This window comes from Arvicola amphibius, chromosome 10 (genome assembly GCF_903992535.2).
Source record: "Arvicola amphibius chromosome 10, mArvAmp1.2, whole genome shotgun sequence".
Classification (NCBI taxonomy): Eukaryota; Metazoa; Chordata; class Mammalia; order Rodentia; family Cricetidae; genus Arvicola; species Arvicola amphibius.
Genome location: NC_052056.1, coordinates 3006373 through 3032858, shown reverse-complemented (window position 1 = coordinate 3032858; position 26486 = coordinate 3006373). Strand labels below are relative to the sequence as shown.

General features: G+C 47.8%; 1 protein-coding gene across 2 annotated transcripts in view; it reads right to left on the bottom strand.

The window, feature by feature from the left end:
- Erg (ETS transcription factor ERG) overlaps window positions 1–26486 on the bottom strand; it is a 96134-nt gene that overhangs the window by 35671 nt on the left and 33977 nt on the right. For both annotated transcript variants that reach the window (XM_038346432.1, XM_038346433.1), the window contains exon 2: window positions 11614–11831. In XM_038346432.1, the coding sequence (XP_038202360.1) occupies window positions 11614–11831 (218 nt within the window). The remainder of the gene's footprint in view (window positions 1–11613; window positions 11832–26486) is intronic.

Here is a 26486-nt window from a genome sequence, read left to right as displayed (position 1 = left end):
TTAGTAAAGCTACTCTGCATTCAATTTATAACTGGCAGGCATAATTCATGTTAATAACAAGTTTCTAATCCCATCTTTCATCATAAAAAAGACCAAAATGAAACCGTCAGACCCATTTCCAAAACTTATATCTCTAGAATAATAGATAAAATATATAATGTCTCACCCTATTACATTTAGTTATTAAAAGAAGAAGAAGGGATGAGCCATGATTTTGACCGTTATTCTTTTTTCAATAACGAAGAAACTCTTAACTCTGAGAGGAAAGATCCTCCTGCAAGGTTCAATGCCCAGCACAGCTTTCCAGCAAACACTGAATAGGTAGAGTAATTCTCATTATCATCTTGCCTTGTCAGCTCTTAGAGCTTGCCATAGGAAGACCTGGCACCGACGTGTGGGGCCCAGCCTGATGGCAGCCGGTCCTCACAGGAGCTCAACAGATGTCTCCTAAATCTTACAGAGTAGAGAGCACACAAGAGATGAGGTGGGGTGGAGAGGGGGCTTAGAGGGCAGGAGCAGCACTGGCTGCTCTTCTCTAGACCTGGCTTTCATTCCCAACATACGCATGGCTTCTCACAGCCATCTGTAACCCCAGTCCTGGGAGATCTGATGTCCACTAGCTTCCTTGGATACTGGGAATATAAGCAGTGCACAGACATATACACAGTGCAAAACACCTATACACATAAAATAAGATTGGAGACAGGGGTAGAGGTTACCAGGAGCGACAAGCTAGAATGTCAGGCACAGTGGCCTGAACTCACCATGCTTCTTCACCTGCAGAGAACAATGATCAGAGTGAAGGGAAAAGGTTCTGCTTTGAAAGACAAACACCCTAATTTGAGGTAAACTCCCGGGGCTGCATGTTATTGTAGTTTAAAAGTCTACAGTGCAGCCCTGGCATGCTATTCTAGCTAGGGATCTAACTACTCCCTGGCATAGCCCATGCACACACACACACACAGACACACATAGAGACACACACACACAGAGAGACACACATACAGACACACACACACAAAGACACACATAGAGACACACACAGACACACACACATACAGATACACACACACACACACACACACACACACACACACGAACAAGGGCCAGAAGAAAGGAAACCTTTTTCAAAGTCATCAATTGAGATATTACTTTATTTAAGAAAAAGAAATCTTATCAGGATCAGAAACAGGACAGCATTCTTTTAAACACCTCACGGAGCCTGGAGAGGTGGCGCAGCAGTTAGGAACACTGGCTGCACTTCCAGAAGACCCGAGTTTGGGTTTTCAACACCCACATCAGTCAGATTATAACAACATGTAAGTTCAGTCCCAAGGGATCTGACACCCTCTTCTGGCCTCCACGGGTGCCCCCCCCAAAGCATAGACTTGTACAGACACACATACACGTAAATTAAAAAAAAAACCCACAATCTCACAGTTCTCTAAGCGAGCTCATTCTGTCCCCATCGTAGTAAGCCACACTGTCACAGATAAATCGTGGAGTGATGGGACGGCTCGCCCAAAGCTACATGACCAGTCCTGAAAGAACTAGCATCCAAATTCTGGCAGCCAAGGTCCTGAACTCAAGCTCTTTAGCAGCTACAACATCACTGGTTCATTCGCCCAAGCAAGACGTGGTCGGGTGATCTCTCAAAAGACTCCCTTTCCTCAGTACTGAATATTTTCCCAAGAGTCTCCTCCTCGGAGTGGAGCTGGCTAGGGAGGGCACGCTATTGTGTTGACTGCATTGGGGGTGCCCACATGGAAGGAAGGCAGAGCTTCCGGGAGAGCTCTGAAGAAGGCAGCGCCCATGTGGACATACATATGATGTTGACATTTGATTGGAAGGGTCACTTGACTCTGCAGTTCAAGGCCACAGGTTCTTCCCTGGAAGATTCAGGGGCTGCACTGCAGGGTGCACGTTCCTCAGAGATGGTGGACAAAAGGAACCCAGAGCAGAGAGCCCCAGGCCAAGAGAGCTGAAAGGGCATGACCTGACTCAGATCGTCGACCAGTGAAGAGACGGTTGAGGACCAGGACAGACAACAGGCCGCTGGGAAATGGCGTATGGCCCAAGAAGAAAGCCTCTCTCAGTTGTTACCATACGTCCTTTTTTTATTTCTTAAGAGAGGGTAATAACCCTGGAAAAACCTACTAAGAAATATAAGATGAGGTCTTTCGGTCTTTGGGAAACAAAATAAACTCGGCGTCTGCAGTCTGTTTTCTGACGTGGTGTCTACTTACGGCAGGGCAGGTTCCATCATGGAATAAGCCACAGTAAGTGGCAGAGCCCTGGCCATTAGCCCGACGAGTGTGGCTGCTGTCCATGCTGTGTGTCACCTGTCACCACCCTGGTGGCTGTGATGGCCCTCACTTCTCTAGGGTGTTACCGGGTGCAAACGCGGGGTTCACCCTCCCTTTAGAAGAGTGAGAGGAGACTCTCAGCCCTGCACAAAGCCCAAGGTCAGTCAAGGTGGAACTTGGGAAACCCAGGCACCTTCGTTTGGGGTAGGTAGAGCCTGCCCGCCAAACCTGTCAAACACCTGGATGTCCTTCAAGGCCGGTTCTCCGTCCCCTAGCTCTCTCATTCCCTGCACAGAAAGGTGAGTCTTCAGGGCCTTACTCTTTGTCCTACACTGGGACATTCCTAGCTGTCCTTTCAAATGTCCTTGCTGCTATGACAGGATTCTCCTTCCCAGAGACAAACCCAAGCAGCTAGATCCAACCTGCCGCTGACCTTGACCTACAGGGAGAGCACACTCCCCTGGGCAGATCACCTCATCCCCACACCTACAAATGTGCCTACAGCATTCTATAGCAAGTACTGCCTCAGGAGCAGGGAGACATCAGTATCGCTGTCCTCAGGGGGCCACACTGAGGAGGCTAAGGCCCCTTACTTGAATTTCATATTCCAGGATGATCACATGTTACGGCTGGCGAGATAGCGCAGTCAGTAAAATTCTCGCCTTTACTAAGATGGTGATCTGAGCTTGATCCTCAGAACCAAGTGAAAAACCAGCCTAGGGAAGCTGGAGACAGGGGATCCCTGGAACTCAGTGGTCAGGCAGCCTAGCCTCCTGGGTGAACTCCAGGCCAGTGAGAGACCCTGAGGAATGACGGCCAGGTCGTCATCTTGCTTCTATGTGTGCTACAGAAAAGGGGTACCTACACACACACGCACACACATACACACACACGCACACACATACACACACACGCACACACACATGCACATACACACATACACACACACATACACACACGCACGCACGCACACACACAAACACACATGCGCACACACACACGCACACACACACGCACATACACACACGCAAACACACACACGCACACACACACACACACGTGTGCGCATACACACACAGACCATACACACACACACACTCACGTTAATAAAGATGCATGGAGGTGCAGCATCCTAAGAGAGGAAAGTCATTTCCATGGCCACCCCCAACCCACGTGGGGCTGGCTGAGATGAGTTCTCCAGGCCTGGGTCCCACCAGAGTATAACTCAATCTAACCCCCAGAGCCCCTGCCCTGCGTTAATTAGCCAAACCACCCTTCCCAGGTTTCACAGCGGGAATGGAAGCAACTCCCCACAAAAGGTATTTTTAGGACCCCAGACAAGGAGGGGATTGTCTGGCCAGCTCCGGGGTAATTTGTGGGTCTGTTTTATTTCTGAATCAGACGCAGTGGAAAAGCTGCTTCAGACCCCACGGCCCAAGCGGCGGGTGGGGCCCGGCGTGACTCATGTGTAGCTCGGGCTCAAACTGAAACCGTGCACGCTTGTCTTCACAGCTGAGGGTTATTTTTACTCTGGCTAAATATTCTCTTACACCTGGAATCTCTCCCTCTTCCCAGCAACCCTGGTCCTCCCCTTCTCTGAAGCAGTCAAAGGCAAAATTAATTAAATGCTAACTCGACAACAGTTAGTTCTTTGTCTCCACGATGGGGCCTGACATTTCCCCGGAGAAGTTTAATTATTTAAATACATGTTTCTATTTATAGCCAAAAATGGCTATCAGCAGGACAGGACAGTGCCTCATTTGGGTCTTGAGGACTAGAGGGAAATTCAAATTTTGTGGAGGGATTGAGGTTTAGGATTAGATTATGACTTCTATGGTTCCTCAGCGAAGACTGGACACAGCATCTCTGCTACATGTGAGTTTCTTCAGCTTTCTTTGAGAGATATTTTCCAGAGAGAAAAAAAAAACCACTGAGTCATCATTCTGGGGCTCTCAGGGTGTGTTGTTTGCATGTGTGCATGTGTGAGAATATCTATGTGTGTATTCATGTGTGAGTGTGTGTATGTCTGTGTGTATGCATGCGTGAGTGTGTATGTCATGTGTGTGCATGTGTCTGTGTGACAGAGAGAGATATATGGTGTGCTTGTTTCTCTGTGTGTGCATGTATGTGTGTGGTGTGCGTGTGTCTATGTGTGTATTCATGTGTATGTGTGGTGTATGGTATGTGTGTGTATATTCATGTGTGTGTGATGTGTCTGTATGTATGTGCATTTCATGTGCGTGTGAAGTATATTGTATGTTATGTGTGTGGTATATGTACTGCGTGTGTGTGTGTTTGATTCTGTGTAGTACACATATGTGCACACATGAGGAAGCCAGAGGTTGATGTCAGATGTCACTTCTTGGTATACTTCCAGCTTGTTTTTTGAGACGGGGTCCCTCGCTAGAACTGACAGATTGCCAATCAGTCCAGGAGAGCTTGCCAAGGAAACCCAGGGAGGATATACCTGTCTCTGCCCCCACCAAGGGTGAGATTAGAGGCATGTGCCACACTGCCAGGCCCAGCTTTAACATGGATGCTAGGGATCCAGGCACAGGTCCTCATGCTCGTACAGCAAGCTCTACCGAGCTATAAGTGCATCCCCAAGCTTTGGATTTTTGTGTTTCAAAATATGTCAATTCTGATCAACTGATGACTTCACTTTCACTGTAGAAAATGCCAGGGTCAGGCCCTTTCTCCCCAGCAGCAGCCCTTCAGCAACCCTGGGGAGGACTGCAGCCTTGTGTCCCTTCTTTTACAAAGTGGTCTGCATGTGTTTGACCTTCAAAGGGAGTAACAATGGCAGGACACTGAGGAGAAACAAGGAAGGGGAGCGAGACAGGAAATGACAGACCTTCTGTGCCCTCCCTAACCTTGTCCTCTGTGTACCACATCTCCCTTTTGCAGCATGGGGTCCACACGAGTAAAAGGAGCCACTGCTAACAGGTCCCTCTGTGGCAGGTGCGGGTGGGTCCCCACTGAATTCTGACGGAGTTGTGTGAACTCTGGAAGGACTCCAGGACACAAGGACAGAGCCCTCAGGACGGAGCACTCCCCTCAGGGTGGGATTGGTGTCTTTATACACGAAGACTCCAGGGTTGGGGGATGGCTCACTGGATAAAGTGTTTGTCACGCAAGAGTTCAGAGCCCTAGCAGCCACATAAAAGCTAGGTGGATGCTGCCTATAATGCCAGAGCTTGTGGGGCGCAGAGACAGGGTGTCTCCAGAGAGCCTAAATAGCCAGATTAGCCAGATGAGCTCGTTAAAAAGCTCCGGGACCAGTGAGACACCCAGCCTTGGTAAGAGTAACGTGAAGAGAAGAGCAACTGAGTAGGCTATGTGAGGTCAACCTGTGGTGCTCACATCACGACTGCAGACAGGCATTCGAAGCTAGCAGGAGAGAGATGGTGGGGAGAGAGAGAGAGAGAAAGAGAGAGAGAGAGAGAGAGAGAGAGCGCAACAAAGAGAAGAGACAGAGATAGACAAGGAGAGGGAGACAGACGGAGATTCGGAGAGATAGAGCTAGACAAAGACAAAGACAGAGAGAGACAGAGACAGAGACAACACATAGACAGGGACAGACAGAGACAGAGAGGCAGAGAGGGATGGACAGAGAGACACAGAGAGGCAGAGACATTGAGAAACAGTGACACAGAGACAGAGACATATGGAGATGCAGAGAGACAGATACATAGAGACATAAAAGAGACAGAAACAGACAAAGACAGAGAGAGGCAGGCAGAGACAGAGAGAGAACAGAGTTCGCTCCTCAGTCATGCGAGGCTGCAGCAGGAAGCTTCCCTCAGTGAGCAGGAAGCAGGTGTCCACCAGACACCAAATCTGCCGGTGCCCTGGTGCGGGTTTCTCACCCTCTGGAAATACGAGGAACACACTCGTGTTGTTTATAAGCCAGGCAGTCCTGGGTATTTTTGTCATAGAAACCCAAGCTGACTAAGACACTCACCATTACTGTTAGGAAAAACCACTCATTTGAAAGTCTCCAAGCACTGTGCCAGCCACAGCCTGGAGGGCAGCCGAGCTTAATTAGGAGGCAACTTGCTTGCCAGTTCAAGTCAGAGCCCCGAGGCAGAAAGGAGCAAATGCAATTAGTCCAGGGAATGTCACTGACCCCAAATAATGCCGAAGGCTCCCCACGTACAAGAAAGCATATGTACAGCAAACCCAAGTGAGAAAAAAAAAGCAAATGGGAAAAGAGGCCTGTGAGCTGCTTCACACATTCAAGCCGAGTTCGCTACACAAAGAAAGAGAGTGCTTGGCCCTGAAGAGCTGCGTTAGGGATCATGTGCAACAGGTACACAGAACCATTTCTAACAGTGGCAGACAAAGCATGAGGAGCGAGCCCCAACACAGGACTTTAGCGTTCTGTTTCTAGTGCAGTGAAGATCACCGAGGGCCATCAGGAAGAGTGGCGCAGTTCCCATGAAAGACCCTGTGGGGTTGGCGCAAAGGTGAGAGACAGACGTAGAACAGCAACTCTGACCAGATCAGGTCAAGCACAGACGTGAAATCAGAGAGGGGAGAGGAGGGGGCACACACTACTGTGCTACCATTCCCTGGAGAAGACCTTGCCATCCCTGCCAGCAAAGGAAATGTCCAGCTAAGTGGGGAGGCTCGGAGGGAATGAGGAGGAATGTGCATACGTGTACAATACATGCACACACAATGCACACATTCATGTGTGCATGCACAGCACACACACACACACACACAACACACACACAGATATACATACCACATACACAGTGTTTTTCAGACATTGCCAGCCTCCACCTGTAGGTAAAAATCCCTTGGGCTGGAATGGGTGAAGGCTCACAGCACCAACTGAGGCAGGAGTGTCCGCCATGTTTACCTGGTATTTGTTGGAGCCCAGTCACAGTGAGAAAGAGGTCACTGAAGAGGAGCCTGGGCTGTGAACCCGAGTTGCTTTCTAGCTCTTGTTTGCCCAGTGTGCTTGATGACAGCCTCTACCCTTGCTTCCTTTCTTCCTCACCCTGTCCACTCCAGTAGCAGACAGCTTAGCTCCTGTCCCCGCGAATGCGTATCCTGACATGTCTGTCCCTGCCCCTGCCGCTCTGCTGCTCTGCAGAGACCCAGGACAACACACCCCAGTGTCCTACAAGAGCACCCACTCTCAGGCTCAGCCCAGGAGCCAGCAGAGCAGTGGAGTCCGGATAAACTCACAGCGCTCCTTCGCTGGCAAGCTTCCGGGCTGACTGCGATAAAGCCAGGGTCCTCACAGGTACCCTCTGCAAACTTCTCTGGTTACTCCTCTTCCTGGTCCCTACATGTCCAGCACGACAGCCTTCTTGTGGGTTCAGGATAATCACGGGGCCTTTGCAGGGCACCCACTTATCCTAGGATGTCCTCCCGCTGTTTAACCAAGAGATCTTCTCCTCTGCTATTGGGTATTTAACCAAATGCTACCCTGTTGTCCAAGGTAGAGGCAGGGGGATCAAGAGTTCAAGGTCCTCCCTAGCCACGCTGCACCTTTAAGGATAGCCTTTGGATACATGAGTCCCTGTGTCAAATTTTAAAAAGCTACTTTAAAATACATCAAAAACGTCTTGCTATTGACCACAGGCAGGAGTGAGGTAGGTCCCAGGTGACACTGAGAGCCAAGGCCCAGGGAACTTCATCGCCTACCTTCCACACCCCACCAGGCATAGGATCCTTGTGGTGAATTAAGAGAGATGCTGGCCCCTATGGGTGGGAGGACATCCCTCCTAAAAGAGATGCTGACCCCTGTGGGTGGAGGACAGCCCTCCTAAGAGAGATGCTGACCCCTGTGGGTGGAGGACAGCCCTCCTAAGCACAGACCTTTCTACCTGATGAGCTGACCTAGTTCCTTGACTCTGCACCCAGATACTGGGTTGTCTCTCCCCTCCATCAGTGGTACCCCAGAGTGGTGCTTCTCAGCTCCCAGAATGCCAGGATGAGGGCAGTGTTCCTTGTTGCCATGCAGATTTAACCCACATTTCTTCTGATTCCAGAGCCTGGAGATCTAAATACACTGAGTTCTTGTCCGCAGGTCCTGACTCAGGACCTCATTTTGAGAAGCATCACCCCAAGGAGACCCTCATCTGATGGAATCAATGAGTTCCTGGCTCCATGAAGTTTGGGGACAGGCCTGGGAGTAGGGCACCTAGCATGGGAGCCCAGCTCATGAAATTCCAGTTGCTTTGGGACCTTAAGCAGGCAGCCAAGAATTGCCATCAAGGAAATGTGATATATCTACACACACATATACACACATATGGAATATTTTTCAGCCATAAAATGGGCAAAGTTATATAACTCACAGAAAAGGAAGATAATTGGAGATAATCATATTAAGTGAATTAAGTCTGTCTCAGAAAGACAAATTTCATGGTTTCTGTCATTTATGGTTGTTATATTTTTTTACTGATACATTAAATCATATATTAACACATGACCTGAAAGTGTAAGTACCACCGTCTCGATTGATGAAAGAGAGAGGAGAGCCAAGGAAAGAGATGAGGGGTTATCTCAGGTGTTTGTTTAATATATAATACGAGTTTGTACAGATATTTAAAATAAAAGAAGAGTTGCCACTGCGGGTGGCAGGCAAAAAGGCACTACCAAAGGTAGCTGTTTGATCTGGATGCCCGGGCCAGGGGAGCAGAGGGCTGGGGAAGCAGCCTACTGGGCGGAGCCCACCACCTGGCAGTGGAAGGCAGTTGGTGTGGCCATGCCTTAGGGAACACTAGCTCTGGCCCGTGCAGCCAGCCTACAGTGAGTCATGGATACCCCGCTGCAAACGGAGCTGTTGGCGGCTGGCAGCTGGGAGAGCCTGGCGCCCCCGGGGACTCTGTGTACAGCACGAGCAGCTGGTTTCAGTTTTGCACACTGCCAGCCTCCGATTGTGGGAACCCCAGGGTGTTTCCTGTGAGGGAGGTCTGAGTGAAGAAAGGAGGGAGACAGAATTATCACCAAACCCTGAAGCTGGGAGGGGATGGCCACTGTGTACAGGACAACTTGAAATTAGCTTCTGTCTGCAAGAATCCTGCATGGACAAGCCAGACCCTCAAGGACTTCCCTGCTGTCTCGTGCAGCAGCGGCAGCAGCAGCAGCAGCAGCAGCAGCAGCAGCTCCCTTCTCTCTGCCGTCCCTTCATTACGTTTTATAAAAATAATTTGAACAGCAACAGTGCTCACCCTGTGTCTTATTTCAGGAGCTTAGGGGCCTGAGGTCTAGCAGTATTCCACCATTCTGTCTCTCTCTCCTTTCTCCTCTCCTCCCTCTCCTCCTCCCTCCCTTCCCCTCCTCCTCTCCGTCCTTCCTCTTCCTCCTCTGCTGGCTCCTATGCAGTCATGGAAAGACAGGCATAGACGGAGAAAGTCACAGCTAAGAGTTCTGCCTTGTGAGGCTGGAGACGCCTCGCTCTGGCAAGGACAAGGCTACACAATGCACTCCACTCATTAAGTCACTTAGAGCGGCAGGGCCCATGCGGGTCCTCGGCCAAATGCCACAGCCAGAGTCCATCTTTTGAACATGGCTTCAAAAGGCATATCACTGCAGGAAGACCTACCCCATGGAAGCCCAGATCAGAGACAGTTGGGAGAAGCCACTGGGCTAGGGACAAGGAGAGGGGCCAAGTCTTTGGCAGACCTGAAGGGAATCGACATAGCCAATCACTGAGTCCTCCTGTTGCCCCTTGTCTGCGGGTGGGGATGAAAGCAGACACACAGAAACGGCCACCTTCTCGGAGAGCAGGCGCCACCCACCTCCCACGCTGCCCCAGCAGCCATACAGCTAACAGCTCCTTGGAAGTTCTGTGATTGACGCCCAAGTTAACACAACACTGGCAGCTGGTGCAGTGGTCTCCAGCACGCATGAAACACAACACTTTAAACATAGCTAGCATGGAGACACACATGTGACAAAGAGACCCTCTGAGCGCATTGAGCCCAGCACTTTTGGTTGCCAGCCCAATTCTGAGTCCTTCTGAGCTGCATGTCTGGGCGTCCTTCTGAGCTGCATGTCTGGGCTAGCCAGCCAATGCCCGCTCGGCGGTTTCCTCATCCATCAGAGGGGAACATGCCGTCCCCCTAGTGCTGATTAGAGGGTCATTGATTTATTGGTGATAAAGGAGCTTTGTGTTCATGAAACACAAGGAAATGGGAACTGTTCTTAGGACCTGTGTATAACGGAGATCATAGGGGATTTAAAAGAAATCATCCTGCCTGTGTCTCTGGGTTTAACAGTCATTCCCTTGGGTATATATAGGATACCATAATGGAAATTAACGCTACCTACCTCTCTCTGCCTGCCTGCTCTCTCTCTCTCTCTCTCTCTCTCTCTCTCTCTCTCTCTCTCTCTCTCGGGAAGGGGGGTGCCACAGCACATTAAGGAATTCTAAGGACAACTGTGTCAATCTGCACCTTACAGCTTCTATTTATTTATTTATTTATTTATTTATTTATTTATTTATTTATTTTTGAGATCTGTCTTCTCATGGTTTGACACTGTTTACATCAGGCTAGCCAGCCCCCAGAGTTCCCCGAGAGTCTCCAGCCTCTGCTTCCCATCTTGTTGCTAGGGTAGTGCTATTACAGACAAATGCTACTTACTATCCATAGTTTTGCGTAGGTTCAGGGGATTCATGTGGCAAATGCTTCACCTGAGCAATCTCCCTGTCCCTTCTGCTACTTTTCAAACTTCTGTGTACTGGAATGCTTTGGATTGCTCGGGATGGTTTGATAAAACATTCTAGGTGTCAGCTACATTCTCATAACAAACTCAAGAAACAGCAACTACGTGAGACTTGAGAAGCTTATATTGAGAAAAAAAGCATCATGCATTAAGTACATTAAAAGGGAACAGCGAAAGTGGAGATAGCGGGCTAAGTCTGAGTGTGCATACAAGGGGACCCACAAGCAAAATCGTGTAGTTTGGGCAGATGCTCCACTGCCTGGCCACTAGCTGACACTGTCTCCATAGAAACACAAGAGAGCAGTCTTTTCCAGGCGATAAAGCCTCAGGAATGAACTCTGCCATGTGAACAAGCCCCCACTCCCACTCAGCCCTCACACCTGGGACACAGAATTGAGCAGCAGTCTTCAAAGAAAGTTCTTGGTAAATGCACTACCAGTTTTGCAGCCTCTGTCCTCAGCCCAACCACCTGAGAGAATGTTTTCCTAGAAGTGCCCCGTGTTGCCCGTTAGTGGCCTCACTCTCTGAGAGTCCTTGAGCAGAGCAAAGAAGCTACACATCTCAGCAGGGAGAAGAATCGAGGTTTGGGAGAGGCAAGGCCAGCATTGCTTACCTGGAACCATTCACCTGGCTAGGGTTGCATTCCATCTTGATGGTGACCCTGGCTGGGGGTTGAGACAGCCAGTCCTGCTGAGGGACTCGAGGACTCATCTTGGATGACTGACCATAGTCACTGGACGAGGATGCAGTCATCTCTGTCTTAGCCAGGTGTGGTGTTCCGTAGGCACACTCAAATAGTGACTGGTCCTCACTCACAACCGATAAGGCCTCCTGGATGGTGAAGAAACAGAAAAGGAGATTCACAACATCCCAAAGGACATGGTGTCACAGAACCATTTCCAACATTTAAGGGACCATATTTTACATAGTTTCAAAGGCCTGCCTTCCTACTTTCTACTTAAGAAAGTAGAAAACAAAACAAAATACCTTTGTTTTCTTCACTGCACACTGTAAAAGTTGGAGCTGCCCAGCCTAGAAGTGCTTAGCTGCAGTTCTAAAGCATCCTAGCCTTGACTGTGCAGGGCAGACAGTACCAACTTCAATCGCAACACAAGGAACTTGAATTTCAAAGGTCTTAGAAGACATCCAATTGCATCTGTCATTATTTGACAAATGCAATCTATAATTCAAGCAGACAGGTCGCAGAATGGTCACAAAGATTAGAAAAAGAACTGTGAAGGCTGACACCTAGGCATCTGGTGGAACCCCATGTTCCAGGAGACTCTGAGAAACAGGTCCTCAAAAGAGTAAAGGGAGACACGACACCAAAGGACAGCCAGACAGAGACACGGCTTTTTCCACTCTGTGTTATTAGTTAAATAGGGTTTCAAACAACGCTTGCATGATGGTGAACATCTGGATGGTAAATGAAGCAAAAAATAAAAAAGCTGTGAATTACCCAGATGCCTCCAAATACCATGATGTTTGAATGCTCAAGATCCATAAAGAGCTGGCTGGTGTTTGCTCACTCTCTGTCCTCTGACAGTTTCATTATTTTGTGAGAAGAATATAGAAACTTGTCCCAATGGGGGCATTTTTTTTTTCTGTGCTTAAGCAAGGGGTAAGCCTATGGTTGTGTTTAAGAGTCCATGAGCAAATCATCAAAGGCAAATTTTACTTAGAAGTTTCAGCTGCTTGACTGATACATTGTATGGCTATTACATGCACTGCTTGAATGATACATTGTATGGCTATTACATGCACTGCTTGAATGATACATTGTATGGCTACTACATGCACTGCTTGAATGATACATTGTATGGCTACTACATGCAGTACTTATGAAACAATCCAACTCTCTAGAACAGGAGAAAAGCCCATCCATGAGACAACTCATGACTGTGTCTGTTTCTCTGCTCAGCATGGTCATCAACAAATGAGAAAGCCACTGGCCCCATGCGCCTGTGCACTCGTGTCTGTGCGTACACATGTGGAGGTCACGTTGATTGACTGTGCACTCCCGTCTGTGCGTACACATGTGGAGGTCACGTTGATGGACTGTGCACTCATGTCTGTGCGTACACATGTGGAGGTCACGTTGATGGACTGTGCACTCGTGTCTGTGCGTACACATGTGGAGGTCACGTTGATGGACTGTGCACTCGTGTCTGTGCGTACACATGTAGAGGTCATGTTAATGGACTGTGCACTCGTGTCTGTGCGTACACATGTGGAGGTCACGTTGATGGACTGTGCACTCGTGTCTGTGCGTACACATGTGGAGGTCACGTTGATGGACTGTGCACTCGTGTCTGTGCGTACACATGTGGAGGTCATGTTAATGGACTGTGCACTCGTGTCTGTGCGTACACATGTGGAGGTCACGTTGATGGATGGTATGTTTCTAAATTGTCCTCCGTCTCATTTTGGAGGACCGTAACTCTTCTTGAACCTGGAGCTGGGTAGTTTGATCTCCTAGTGAGCACCGTGAGTGATCCTGTGTCGCCGCCCAATGCAATGATTACAGGCGCATGCTGTCATGCCTGGGTTTTACCTGGGTGCTAGGATCCTATTGGCCACTTATCCATCTCCCCAGCTCTGGATAATTTTTAAAATCTAACTTGGGACCCAGAGAGAAGGTGGGGGAAAGTCATAGAATCCTTTCTCATCATGACCCAGAACTGTCAGCGCTGAGCTAACGTGAATGAGCTAGCCATGGCAAGCCAGGGGTTTGTGGAGGTGCAAATGTGTGTCACTGTTCGCCGACTCCGGGTTGCACGGGGAAACACGCTTAGACGGCCACTCCAGTCTCACGCTCTAGGGAGACCTTACAGTGAGTAAGGCGGCTCACCATCAGGAGCAGGGCTTTCCACAGCACCCTGCTGAAGATGAAGTCCTCTCTCCCTCCCCAGACAAATCAGAACCACGCCTTTTCATGAAGCACACCGCCCCCTACACTCTTCCTTCTTCTGTGGGCATTTCACCAGCTCATCTCGTCCTCTGAGGACCAAGTATCTCCCTGTTTCCCACATGCACAGGCTTCTTTGGCTGACCGTGCTGAGCCAATACAAAAGAAATAGGAACTCTCGGCCCACCTCTCAATGGGGTCGCAGGTATCTGTGCATACATACATACATACAAGTTTAGCCTTGGCCTCAGCCTGTGACAGCTCCACTACACTTAGGGAAAGAGCACGGCTGGAGTTTCAACAGGAACTGAAGCATGGGTTGTGTCAGCCAGAGAGCCAGAAGCAGGCACAAGGCAGGGTGGGCATCTTAACTAAGTGACACATTCAAATCCATACACTGGTTGTGAAGTTGCAGCCCCAGAAGATGGGGCTGTTGGCAGCATCCTGAATGTCAGAGCATGAATTATCTTTCCTGGTCTCATTGGATGTATGAACAGAGCTGTGGGGTCTAATAGGTGCCCCAAAGTCTAATAAAGTCCAATAGATGTACTGAAGCTTATTTTTCTGGGCATGTTCCCCTTCCTATGGTCATGTAGATGGTTTACACACTCAGAACAGAAAACAGGGCTGGCAGCTGCTCCTGCTCCTTGTCAGGCATGAGGATCCAAGCAAGGTTTGTGGAGAATAACATACTGTGTAATGTTAGCTTTGGCTCTTTGATGAGAAGACACATGAATAAATATGTGATTTATTATCAGAAACTGGCAAAAACAGGTTACACAGGAGGGATTGACTAAATGTAAGGTTGTATTTTTAAAAATTATAAGTCTTGAATAGCAACAAAAATAGTAACTTTAAATTTTTTATTCTCACGATAAAGTAGGATATTCTCATAAACAAAGCCATGGGGAAAATAAACGTGGTTCAGGATTGCTGGGGGAGGAACAAACTATCCCAGCTAAAATGAGGCCTAAAAGTGTGTGTGTGCTTGGGAAGGAAGCTTTTCACATCTGGCAAAGTATAATTTCACACATGGTCTTCTAAAGAAAGAAATCAAAGCTAATTGAGATGGATTTAAGTGGGGAAAGCCTTAAAATGTTAGCGATAAGACAGGCACACATCCTTTCTTCCTCTCCAGACGTTCTTCTGCAAGTCAGAGCTGCATAAAAGTGGGGATGGGGACAGAACACACACACCTGGATGCTTTGTTCATGGCAGAGGAAGAATTTTAAACAAAATGGAAGGTTTGGGACAAATGCTTCAGAGCTGGTAAAATGTGGACTCCATTCTAAACAGAAGTCCAAAAGTGCTCCCCAAATCACTCACTCAAACACACACACACAAACACACACCACAGCATAACACACACATGCATGCACACGCATATATGCACACACATGCACACATGCATGCACACACATCAACACACACCATAACACACATGCACACATACAACACATGCACATACGTGCACTACATACAATAATGCACACACACATACACACACACCATACACAGACACATACCGAATACATACACTCTTACATACACACATCATACACACAGACACCCACATGCATACCACACATACATATCTCCCACACAACACATGGAGATAAAGAAAGCTGAGGGGTATATTCTGAGTCATTGAACTTAGTTGCTAGATGACAAGCCGGTCACAGACCCAAACATTACTTTGTTCCCAGTTCAACTACACACATAGGTCTCACCATTCCCCTTTCAAGTCAGAATAAGACAAAGCCCTGAGTATCCAGCAGCTTCCCTGCCTGCAGTCTGAACACTTCAAACAGAGGAGAGCCCTGAGATTGATGGGAAGACACCAGGAAGGAGAACTGGGTGGGACCCAGGGCACGGGAGGTCTCTATCCTCCAGCCTGGGGAGAATTTTTTACCTTGGCCTTTAATGTCCCTGCTTCCTGGATGCCCTCCTGTGTTGGCTGGCCACCTTGCCTGCCCACTGCCCTGCCTGCTACCTGCCCAGAGGTCTGTCTGCAGGGCCTTAGATAGTATGGATATGGCTATTTCTTTGCAACCTTTAGTGAGTCCCAGGCTTTGAAAGAGGCCAGGGTTGCTTTTTAACCCAACAACATTCAAAACCAGTCAAAATCTGGCAGAAATGCGGCCTAATAATTTAATATTCCCGCCTCTGCATTGCTATAAAAAGGCCTGCACTGGAGATCAGTGTGTGCCAGCATGTGGGGGTGTCTGTTCTGTTGCTCCAGGAAAGTTGGGGTAGCCTGATGCGGCTAGTGGCTGCCTCCCAAGGCCATTTTTATGACCTTAAAAGAGGCACATAAATTCTAACTAAGCTGCCCCCAGGGAAAAGAAAGGCAGGGCTGTGCTGACACACAGTGTTTATTATCTTATTTGAGTACTGACAGTATCAACAACAGGGCCATCTTTATTTTGCTCCTGGTCCTGGGATAGCAATCAAGGAACAGTTCAGAAAAGGGAAAGATCAGCTGGATTATGTTTTTATACTGAATCAGAACTAGTAAGTTCAAGAAACTGAATTTGGATGCTAAAAATCTTCCAAAATAGTTCCCATTAAAAAGAGAGAAGTCAAAACTTTACACTTCACTTGTTTACCGATGTTTCCAGAAAAAGGCTTCCAGTTGATGTGAAGAGAGGAGCTGCATGAGGATGGACGAGACCCATGTCTGGATCCTCACGACACACGTGAAAAGCCAGGTGCCATGGTTCACACCCCAGCTTTGGGCATGGGAGCGTCCCTGGGGATCACTGACTAAGTGACACAGCCAAAGAAGACTGCACTGACTTCTGACACACACACGCACACGCACACACACACACTCACATGCACGCACACACACGCACACACACACGCACATGCACACGCGCACATGCACACGCACACGCGCACACGCACACACACACGCACGCACACACTCACATACACACACGCACGCACGCACACACACGCACACACGCGCACACACACATGCACACACACGCGCACACACACGCACGCACGCGCACACACACACTCACACACACACGCACACACGTGCACACGCACACACACATGCACACACATGCACACACACGCACACGCACACACACACTCACACGCACACACGCACACACACACGCACAAGCACACACACACACACGCACGCACACATACACACATATATGAACCACATATACACGTACCACACACATTCACCACACACATGCACCACATACACATTTACCACACATACCACACACACATGTATCACACACATATGCACCACACATGCACACACATGCACCACACACATACACATGTACCACACACACACCACACAAGTTTACTACACACACATGTACCACACACACATGTACCACACAATGTACCACATACACATACACACATACACATGTACCACACACATTTCCTACATACACACATTCCCCACACATTTCCCACATACACATGCACCACACACACATACACACATACACATGTACCACACACACCACACACATGTTTACTACATATACATGTACCACATACACGTACCACACACACACATGCACCAGACAATGTACTACATACACATGTACCACACACATGCACCACACACACATACACACAGACACATGTACCACACACATTTCCCACATACACACATTCCCCACACATTTCCCACATACACATGCACCACACACACACACGCACCCCCCCACACACACACGTACCACATACACACACAGATGCATCACACACACATGCACCACATAAACACATGCACCACACACACACATGCACCCCCCCCCACACGCACCACAGAGAGAAAAGGACAGACTGATTGGCACACAGACATACAGATTTCATGAACCCCAATATTAGAGTCATTTCACTGAAAGGGCAGTCAGGGCCTCAGCGTGAATTTGTTTCTGATCTGCGATCCTCAAGGCCCACAGAAAGACTCCACAGTTCATGCAGAGAATCCACCACACTTAAGTTTCCTTGAGAAATCTAGGAATGATGGAGTTCCAACAGGCAGAAAATCTCACAGAACAATCATCTCTGCCACGGGGTGGGGGTGGGGAGCTGAGAGGAGTGGGAAAATGACCATCCCTGCCTTTTGAAAACTAGGAAGACAGCCAGCTGTCAACTTCTGAGGAAGCAGATTCCAAAATCAGTCCTCAGTGTCCTCAAAGATTATGGGAAACTATGATTTTATAATGAAGCCCACCTAGCACAGGGAACCATCAACCCAGGAAGCCAGTCTCATCCTCACCAATAGTAGCCTGATGTCCAAGGCTCATCCCATAATATTCCAATATAGAATAATTTCTTAAATTCCTCTCACACAAACTAAGCAGCCGCCTTCTGCCGCTGTTAATGAAAGGTCATTATTTGACCACGTTCACAGACACCAGATCCATCAATGAACAAAATAGAGCTACATCGCGGAACATGACACATGCAATAGACTCTTGAATTTACACTCTCTGCTTGAAGTTACAGCATTTCCCAGTACCAGCTCTAAGAGCCGGCTATACGTCAGAGTCGGCAGCGTGTCCAAAACTTCTACCATCACTCTTTCTGTGCAGAAGGGACGTGAGACAGCACTGTCTTTAATCACGGGTGACATCTTTGAGTTATGGGACATAATTACACAACTTTTACAAGAGTCCCATAAGCTCAGGCACCATTCTTGCCCATAGACGGAAATGAGGTTTTGGAAAGAGATGGCATTCGCCGCGAGGGTGGCGTAGAAGGGGCCTGTACACACACGAGTGGACTTATTCCCAGAGCCGAGCACTGTCCTCATTCTAGCCGTCATCAGAAGCAGGGAGGTGAGCACGGCAGGGTCCTCAAATGCGCTGCTTTAAATATTTTAAGTCTCTTTACTATTCATGCATGAACGTGTGTGCTCCTATGTACAAAACATGTGGGCAGGTTCAAAGAACAACTTGTGGAAGTTGGTTCTCTTCCTGTCGTGTGAGTCTCTGAGATGAAGCTTAGGTTGCCGGTCTTGGTGGCAAACACCTTACCCATGGGGCCATCACATCATCTTCAAGCCCTGTGTTGAAGTTAAGAAATAGAACCACCTAGAAAGGGGAAAGCTGGGAGACAGCAGGGAGTAAGGAGGAAGAAGAGGACGCATGCCTAGGATCCCACAGCGGGAGGGAGTGAGCAGAGTCTCTTGGAAGGAATCCCCCACTGCATACTCTTCCAAAAGTCCATGGGGTTAACAGCAACAGGTCCTAATGCATTACTTATTTCATAAGTGATAGTTTAGGTCAAGAAGCCTTTTCTGCTCTTGGCTGATCTGATTATTCAAAGCCAAGGATCCTGTGGCACATGTCGGGCTGCATTCACTGCAGATGGATGTCTGCCTCTGCGAACAAATCATACATGGAAAATGAGGGCGTATGGGGATAGCACTTATAAATATGTAGGAGCCTGGGCCAGGGGGAGAACATTAGTGGGTGTCGGTGCACCTAGTGATACTGCAAACCCAAATATTAGGGCCAACAGCCCTAGCATTTATGTCTTCTTCTTTCCACGGCCAAGCATGGACCGTAGATGCTTTTGGAAAATTTAATCCCGTGTTATATCTATGGGGGAAGCAACATAAGCAAAACAGACAACACACTTGTGCACAGCCCCAATGTGGCCAACAGCATCAAGACTTTAGTTCTGTAGGGAATGTCATTTCAATGTATGTGTGTGTGTGTCCCTGTGTATACATGCACGCATGCACATGTATGTGTGTGCATGTGGAGGTTCACTTCAGGTGTCATGCTTTAGGTCCATCCATGCTTATGTTGGTGGGCTTTTTTCCCTTTGAGCTAGGTCACTGGCCTGGGACTTGCCACCTAGAGTAAGCTGACAATGCAGCCAACACCAGGAATGTGCTGGTCTCTGCCTCCCCAGCACTGGGGTTAAGTTCTCGTCATCATGCCTAGCATGACTTACACAAGTTCTGGGGATGGAACTTGGTGCCTCATGCAAGAAGCAAGCACCCTATGGGAAGGGCTGTCTCCCCATGTCGACCCCCATATCCCTTCTGAATTTTTAAATTCAGACATAGTGAACCTCTGATTGCCTGTGCATCTTGTCATTATAAACACACAATACAAATGAATCCCTGTATGACAGAAGATGCCAGTGAGGCTGGGCACGGTCTTTTGTGTCCCCCTGATATTGTTTCTTCCCTCCTTGCCTCTTCAGAGAAGAATCATGTGTTCAGCACAGCATCTTGCTTTGTGTTCACGTTTTTTTAATTTAACATATTGCTATTTTAGTCCTCCAAATATATAAATATTTGGATTAGCTTCAAAGGGAAGATGTATGTAGGCGAACTAAGTCCATCTAAAGAGTGTTTTCTTCCAGCATGGCGTTACTCCAGCATCCAACAATTTACAGCTTGTAATACTGACCCAGTACTAAGGAAATGAGACCCAGGACTGCTACAGAAACACGCACACATGCACACATACATACATAATACATATATACATATGTACATATGTACATATGTACATACATGAGGGCTTACACAGCAATGTACATATACACATGTATACAGGTACATGTATTAACAAATATAAGGGAATATAAAGCTGTACTATTTTCATTAACAGACCAGACACTCCCCAGATGGTCACTAAGTAAGATGTCAGTTCACTGATACAGAGAGTCTGAATTCTTCCATTTTCACCACCGCTGACTCCTTCCTCATTCTAGAAGGCATTTTCCCTTCATCTGCCTGATTCTTCAGAATAGAATGCCCCCAACCAGTTCTGTTTTGTTTTGAGGTCAATGGATTTCAATTCACATTTGATCTGGGTCTCTTGTCCTATACCGCTAACCCTAGCAATGGGAAATCTGCAGCAGGAGAACAGTGAATTTAAGTCTCTAGTCTGGGCTACATAAAAAGACCTTAACTAAACAAGTAAGCAAAGAAACCATTTTCAGCCACCAAGACTGCCATCCCCCAATGTGCTTCTAGCATCCAAACAAACTTTTTGATATTACCGACTAGTGGATGCCCATACTACATATAACATAGTCAGGGCACGGTATTCAAGTCCAGTCCATCACCATGCTCTTGGTGGGGTTCACACACGTCTGTCATGGCCAAGGAAGGGAGAATGTGCCTTATGAGATAAGTGATTGTGGAGTCTGGAGCTGGCATTGCCTTCTCGTTTTATCACGGGTTCATGAATGTGCAACGTTGCTCTAACCTCATGTAGTAGGTTCAGCCTATGAAATCTAAACCCTAGAGGCCTATGGAGAAAACCAGGCTTTAGAGAAAACAAACTTTTCCAAAGCAAGGAAGGGAAAAAGCACCAATCAGAAAGCAGAGAGCCTGAACAGGTGGAAAACTGGAACTTTAGAGAAGGGTAAACACAACACAGGAGAGACTCCAGAGGATCCTGAGAAATTAAGAAATCCAATCACTATAATGTGGAAGTCATCTCTCTTTGCTTGCTTGTGGCATACAGGTGCTTTCAGATACATGGGGAATAGGAGGAGCCAGGGACCGGCTTGGCAAAGGTCAGGTTGGAGGGCTCACACACATTTAACCTGATTATCCAATGCACACATGTACAGACATGTCACTCGGTACTCAATTATCAAGCACAATTTTCTAAGTCTTACAGAAAAGTTAAACAAAATGCTAACCAAAATACGTACACAGAAGCATTTCCATAAAGAAGAAAGAAGCCACGCTGTCTGTGGGGAACTGTCTGTGGGGAAATGGGGTCAATGGATGACAATACAGTAAGTGAATGAAGTCATGGCAAGAAAAACAAATACCTTATGTTTTCTCTCAGTTGTGGTCTGAGATTTTACATGCATAGATAGATAAAAAAACTGTATGTGTCTCTGTGTGTGTGTGTGTGTGTGTGTGTGTCTGTGTGTGTGTGTGTGTGCGTGTGTGGCATGAAAGCAGAAATGAACAGGGGATGAAGGAACCTAATGGGAGGGTGAGTAAAGGAAGGGCTTGGGGTTCCTTAAATATACAATACATATGGATATAAAAAGTTGAAAGGTAAAAAACAAAACAGTAAAATGAATAGGCCACCCTCTCTTTAACCATGGATGTGTTTGATATTAATCAGTCCTCCCCACTCCCACCCATGAGTGTGAAGAATTGAGCTGCTGCTTCAGCTCTGCCTGCCCACGGGCTGTCTGGACTCTTCCCATCCCACGCTTGGTGCTTTGCTTCTCTGACCCCTGCCAGCAGATCACACAGAATAGCCATGCAGAAGTCTCTACTTTTGTCTGGTTTCTAGAAGTTCCCTTTAGATGAGAAGATGGTGTTCGCTTGGTTTTTATTTTGTTTGGAGACTGGATCTCACACAGTCTTGGCAGACTCACTATATGGCAGAGAAAGGATGACCATCCACTCCTGATCCTCCTGCCTCTGCTTCTCACGTGATAGGATTACAGACATGTGTCACCATGACCATTCCTTATGAACTACTCAAGAATTTCACACATGCTTATAATGTGTTTTGATCAAATCCACCCCTCCAGCCTCTCCCCCATCCTCATTACTTCTCTTTCCCCCAGTGATGTGCTCTGTTTTTAAACCTTGCAGCATTGGGGTGTAAGACCATCTACTGAAGCAGGCATGACTCTAGGGGACCACACCCTGTATGTAAACCAACTCTCCAGGGAGTTTCCTGCATGCCAGGCAAGCACTCTACCAATGGAGTCACACCGCTAGCCCTGCTGCTTGGTTTCTTTTTCTTTTAGGTCCCAACAGCTAAACTTAGGCGATATCTGGAGAAGCAGCAGAAAACAGGAGGTGGCTTTACAGAACAAAGAAGTCCTGGTCCTGGGTTGGGGAGGAACACCCCAGTTTACAGCTAGGTATGCCCCCACTTTCTGTGAATTCTCAAATCTCAAATTCCTCCCTCAAAAATCTCCATGCTCGGGCTTGCTGGGAGTTGGTTCAAAATACAACCCAGGAACACAGCCTCTCAGATGGTTACAAGGCATCCTCCCGGGAGATACTAGCACACTCAAATTCACAGAGCCCAGCGCTGTCTTCTCTGAGTCTCGGTTCTTCAACTGCAAACGTGATGCAGGTCACAGCCACCCAGCTCTCGGCGGGCCAAACAAGCTACTGTGTGTAAAAGTTTTATGAGTCTGAATATATGCAAATTATTATCAGGCTTGAGAAAGTTGACATTATTGGATCAAAGTCCTCAAGAGCTGGAGGCAGAATCTCTAGACATATTATTCTAATAAGCTGGATGCCTGGAAGGTTACACAGCCCCCTGCATTAGTCACTTCTTGGGAAGCACTGAATTTTAAATCATCCATCTGTCTAATGAGGGCAGAAGGAATACAGGCTCCCCAGCCTCTATGAGAGCACACTGAGCCCCGTGTGGTTTAGCTTTTGTGGCCCCTAGTCCCATTCTCTCATGGGTTCTCAATTATAACTCCTCGCTGATATGGACTCAATAGAAGCTTCGTCCAAAAGGGAGGGAGCTTGGTAACAAGTCAAAGGCCAGGGGGTATGGCTCAGAGGTAAAGCACTCAGGAAGATTCCACCCCCAATTCCAGCAAAGAAAAAAAAAAAAACACCAACACATCTACACTGGCACATGGCATGCAGTTGACACTCTTCAAACTCCTGAGATATGTGATTCATGATCCCACCATGACCCCATCCCGCCATGACCCAATGACACCATGACCTCATCCCATCCTTCTGATCTCTGAGGCTTGCACAGTTGGATAAGTGAGATTGAGAGAGTGAAAACACCCGCAGGCCAGCAGGCAGAGTCTTCTGCTCCCATATTCTGTTACAGCAGTCCTTCTATGACGGGATAAATGGGCCAGCATTCTTCTGGTCTTCAGAGGGAGTCCATGCTTGGCCTCCACAGAAACCACGTATGCTAAAAATATAACACATTACACATCTGGAACGGTCTCCTTCACGAATCTCTGACACATGGGTTCATTGTTTTCCATAGAATTCCAAGAATTTTATTCATGAGAAAATTCTGGCACAATGGAGAACCTTGGCAGGAGGGAGATGGAAGCAACAGATGTCCTGGCCTCCTCCCACGATTCTGTCTCTAGCTCAGCTAACGTCCTTTGGGTATCTATCTCCTGCCTTCAAACAGCCAATCTAAAATTTTCCACAGGAGGAAGGCTGTATGAGAGCCTTGAGGACTTAGAGAAAGGATGTAGCTTCCTGAAATGGCGGTCACTGATGTGCAGGTGTTAGGACAGTCACAACAGGAAGAGCCACGAGCACAGGGCACTACATAGAGATTCAGGGTCCCTCAAGTCCTGGACTCTAACCTTCTGGGCCTTCTCATCGAGGGCTTGTCTACCAGTGTTTGCTCAGGCCCTGTCCCATGTCCCCCAAAACCTCTTTATTAACCGGTAGCATCCTCTCCCTGCCACATGATGTGGATAAGGTCTCCTTCTCCATGTGTGAACATACATGGGGTAAGATACACATTTATTGCAGATGAAATGGCTAAAAAGTTTCTGCAAATTAGGGTTAGAAGATAACACTTGGTTCTTATGTGCTGCTTCAGATTTTAATTTCCTATGTCTCTATAGCTACCTTTATGCTAATAGCAAGAAGCCATATTGTGGACCGCGGTGATAGCTCTGTGGGTGGAGCACTTGCTACAGAGGAATCAGGACTGAGTTCCATCTCAACGTTCACTCAGAAGCTGAGTCTGGCAATGGATGCTTGAAAGCCCTACATCTAGCACACGAAGGCAAGAAAAGAATACCAGGGGCTCACCTGGCCAACCTGTCATGACGCCTTTGGGTTCACTGAAACACAGTCTCAAAAGCTGTGGAGACTACCTAAGGAAGATTCCAGTACTGACCTCTGAACTCCACATATGCATGAACAGGGCAGAATTCACACACACACACACACACACACACACACACACACGCAAACTATACAAATACACACAATTTTTAATTGCAGAAATAAGTTAGGTTTGTTCCCTAGAGCTGGCTCTGTATTTCCAACTGTGGCTGAGCCCCTATCCGCTGTGAGGGAACACAAGCTGTTTTATATGTAAAAGTCATCATTCATAACAAACATGGTTCTAGTGAAAAATCACTTAGAACCTAGCAGAAGAGCCTACAGGTATAGTAGCTACTGTTTTCATGGGGTTCCAATCCCCTTTCTCTTATTACTTTCTTCCAATAATTAGAGGTACAGGCCACACACAGCATAAGGCAGACACAAAAGTGAACCATTTTTTCTTTACAGACACCCACCATGGAAGCAGCATTGATCCTCACTGTGAGGGTCTAGCCCCTGCCAAGCTGGCGTTTCCTCTGGGTGAACGGCGACGCCTCCTTCTCTGGGGCCAGCAGGCTAAGCCTGTACTTTGCAGATTTTCCAGCACATAAATCTTCCCTGATTGCTACAGAGGAAGGGGACTAGGCAGCCAGGGTGTCAAGGCCTTTGTGCAGGCTCCAGGCTGAGCTCATGTTTTTCCCATGACGTATCACCGTGCACCCCATTGGGATGGTATACTTTTAATACCCCCAACAAAGGGGTTGCCAGCAAGACTGGGCTTTTATAAGTCTGGGAGCACTGACATCAACCCCCCATACAGTTGGGTTATAAATCCTAACCGCTCACACATCCATCCCACTCAACAGGGGGTCTCCCTGGCTCTCTGTAAGTAGATTTCCTTTGGAAGACCCAAATGCTCTTGAAATATCTGAAGATTCGTTTGCATCCAAATCATGCTGAGCTCCATACTAGCTAGGAGGCGTGGCCTCTCCATGCAGCCTCTGCAGGAGTCTCCGACTGCACCCTTACTGGGCACCTTGTCACTTCCTGAAGGAGGAAGAGTCACCACAGAGTCACAGCTGTCTCTAACCTTGTCACCTCTTTCTGGGGAACAGGTAGTTTTAAGGCGCACAGCTGTTGGGAAGTCCCACGCAGACCGTGAGCGTGGAGATGAGAGTGGGTGAGGTGGAGGGTGGGTGCCTACAGCCTCAGAGCCTACTTCCATTCTGAGTGGAGGCCTCTCAAAGTGGCCCATCCACCCAACACTCACAACCAACCTCATGCATTGCCAGGGGGCTGCATCCAAGAGCAGCTTCCTTAAAAGGGAAGATAACTCACATTCCCCCTTGTTCAGTGCAGCCAGCTCGACCCATCTCCACTTACTTGTGAACACAGACTCACTACAAAATGACTGGGGAAATTTTTAAATATGCAAATACTGCACCCTGGGAAATCAGGGAGTCATGCAGGCCACTGTCAGATCTTAGAACTGAGCTTCTGACCTGAAGACAACAAGGAGGCTGAGCCGGCATCAGCATTGCTCCCCTCACAAGGTCCGGTAGGGCGGTGGCTGCAGAGCTGCCGGCTGCCATAGGCCCTGGAGTTTAATTATCTAATTTGACATTGTACCCATGTCCTCATACCCACGCTGTTCTTCCGCAGAATTTACCCGAGCTGCCTTTATCCAGTGAAAATATGCAATGTTTATCTACGACCTAACAATGCTCACTCCTTTACCACTCAAGCCAATGTCTCCACATTCCTAGTCTGCTTTCAAGCCCAAGAC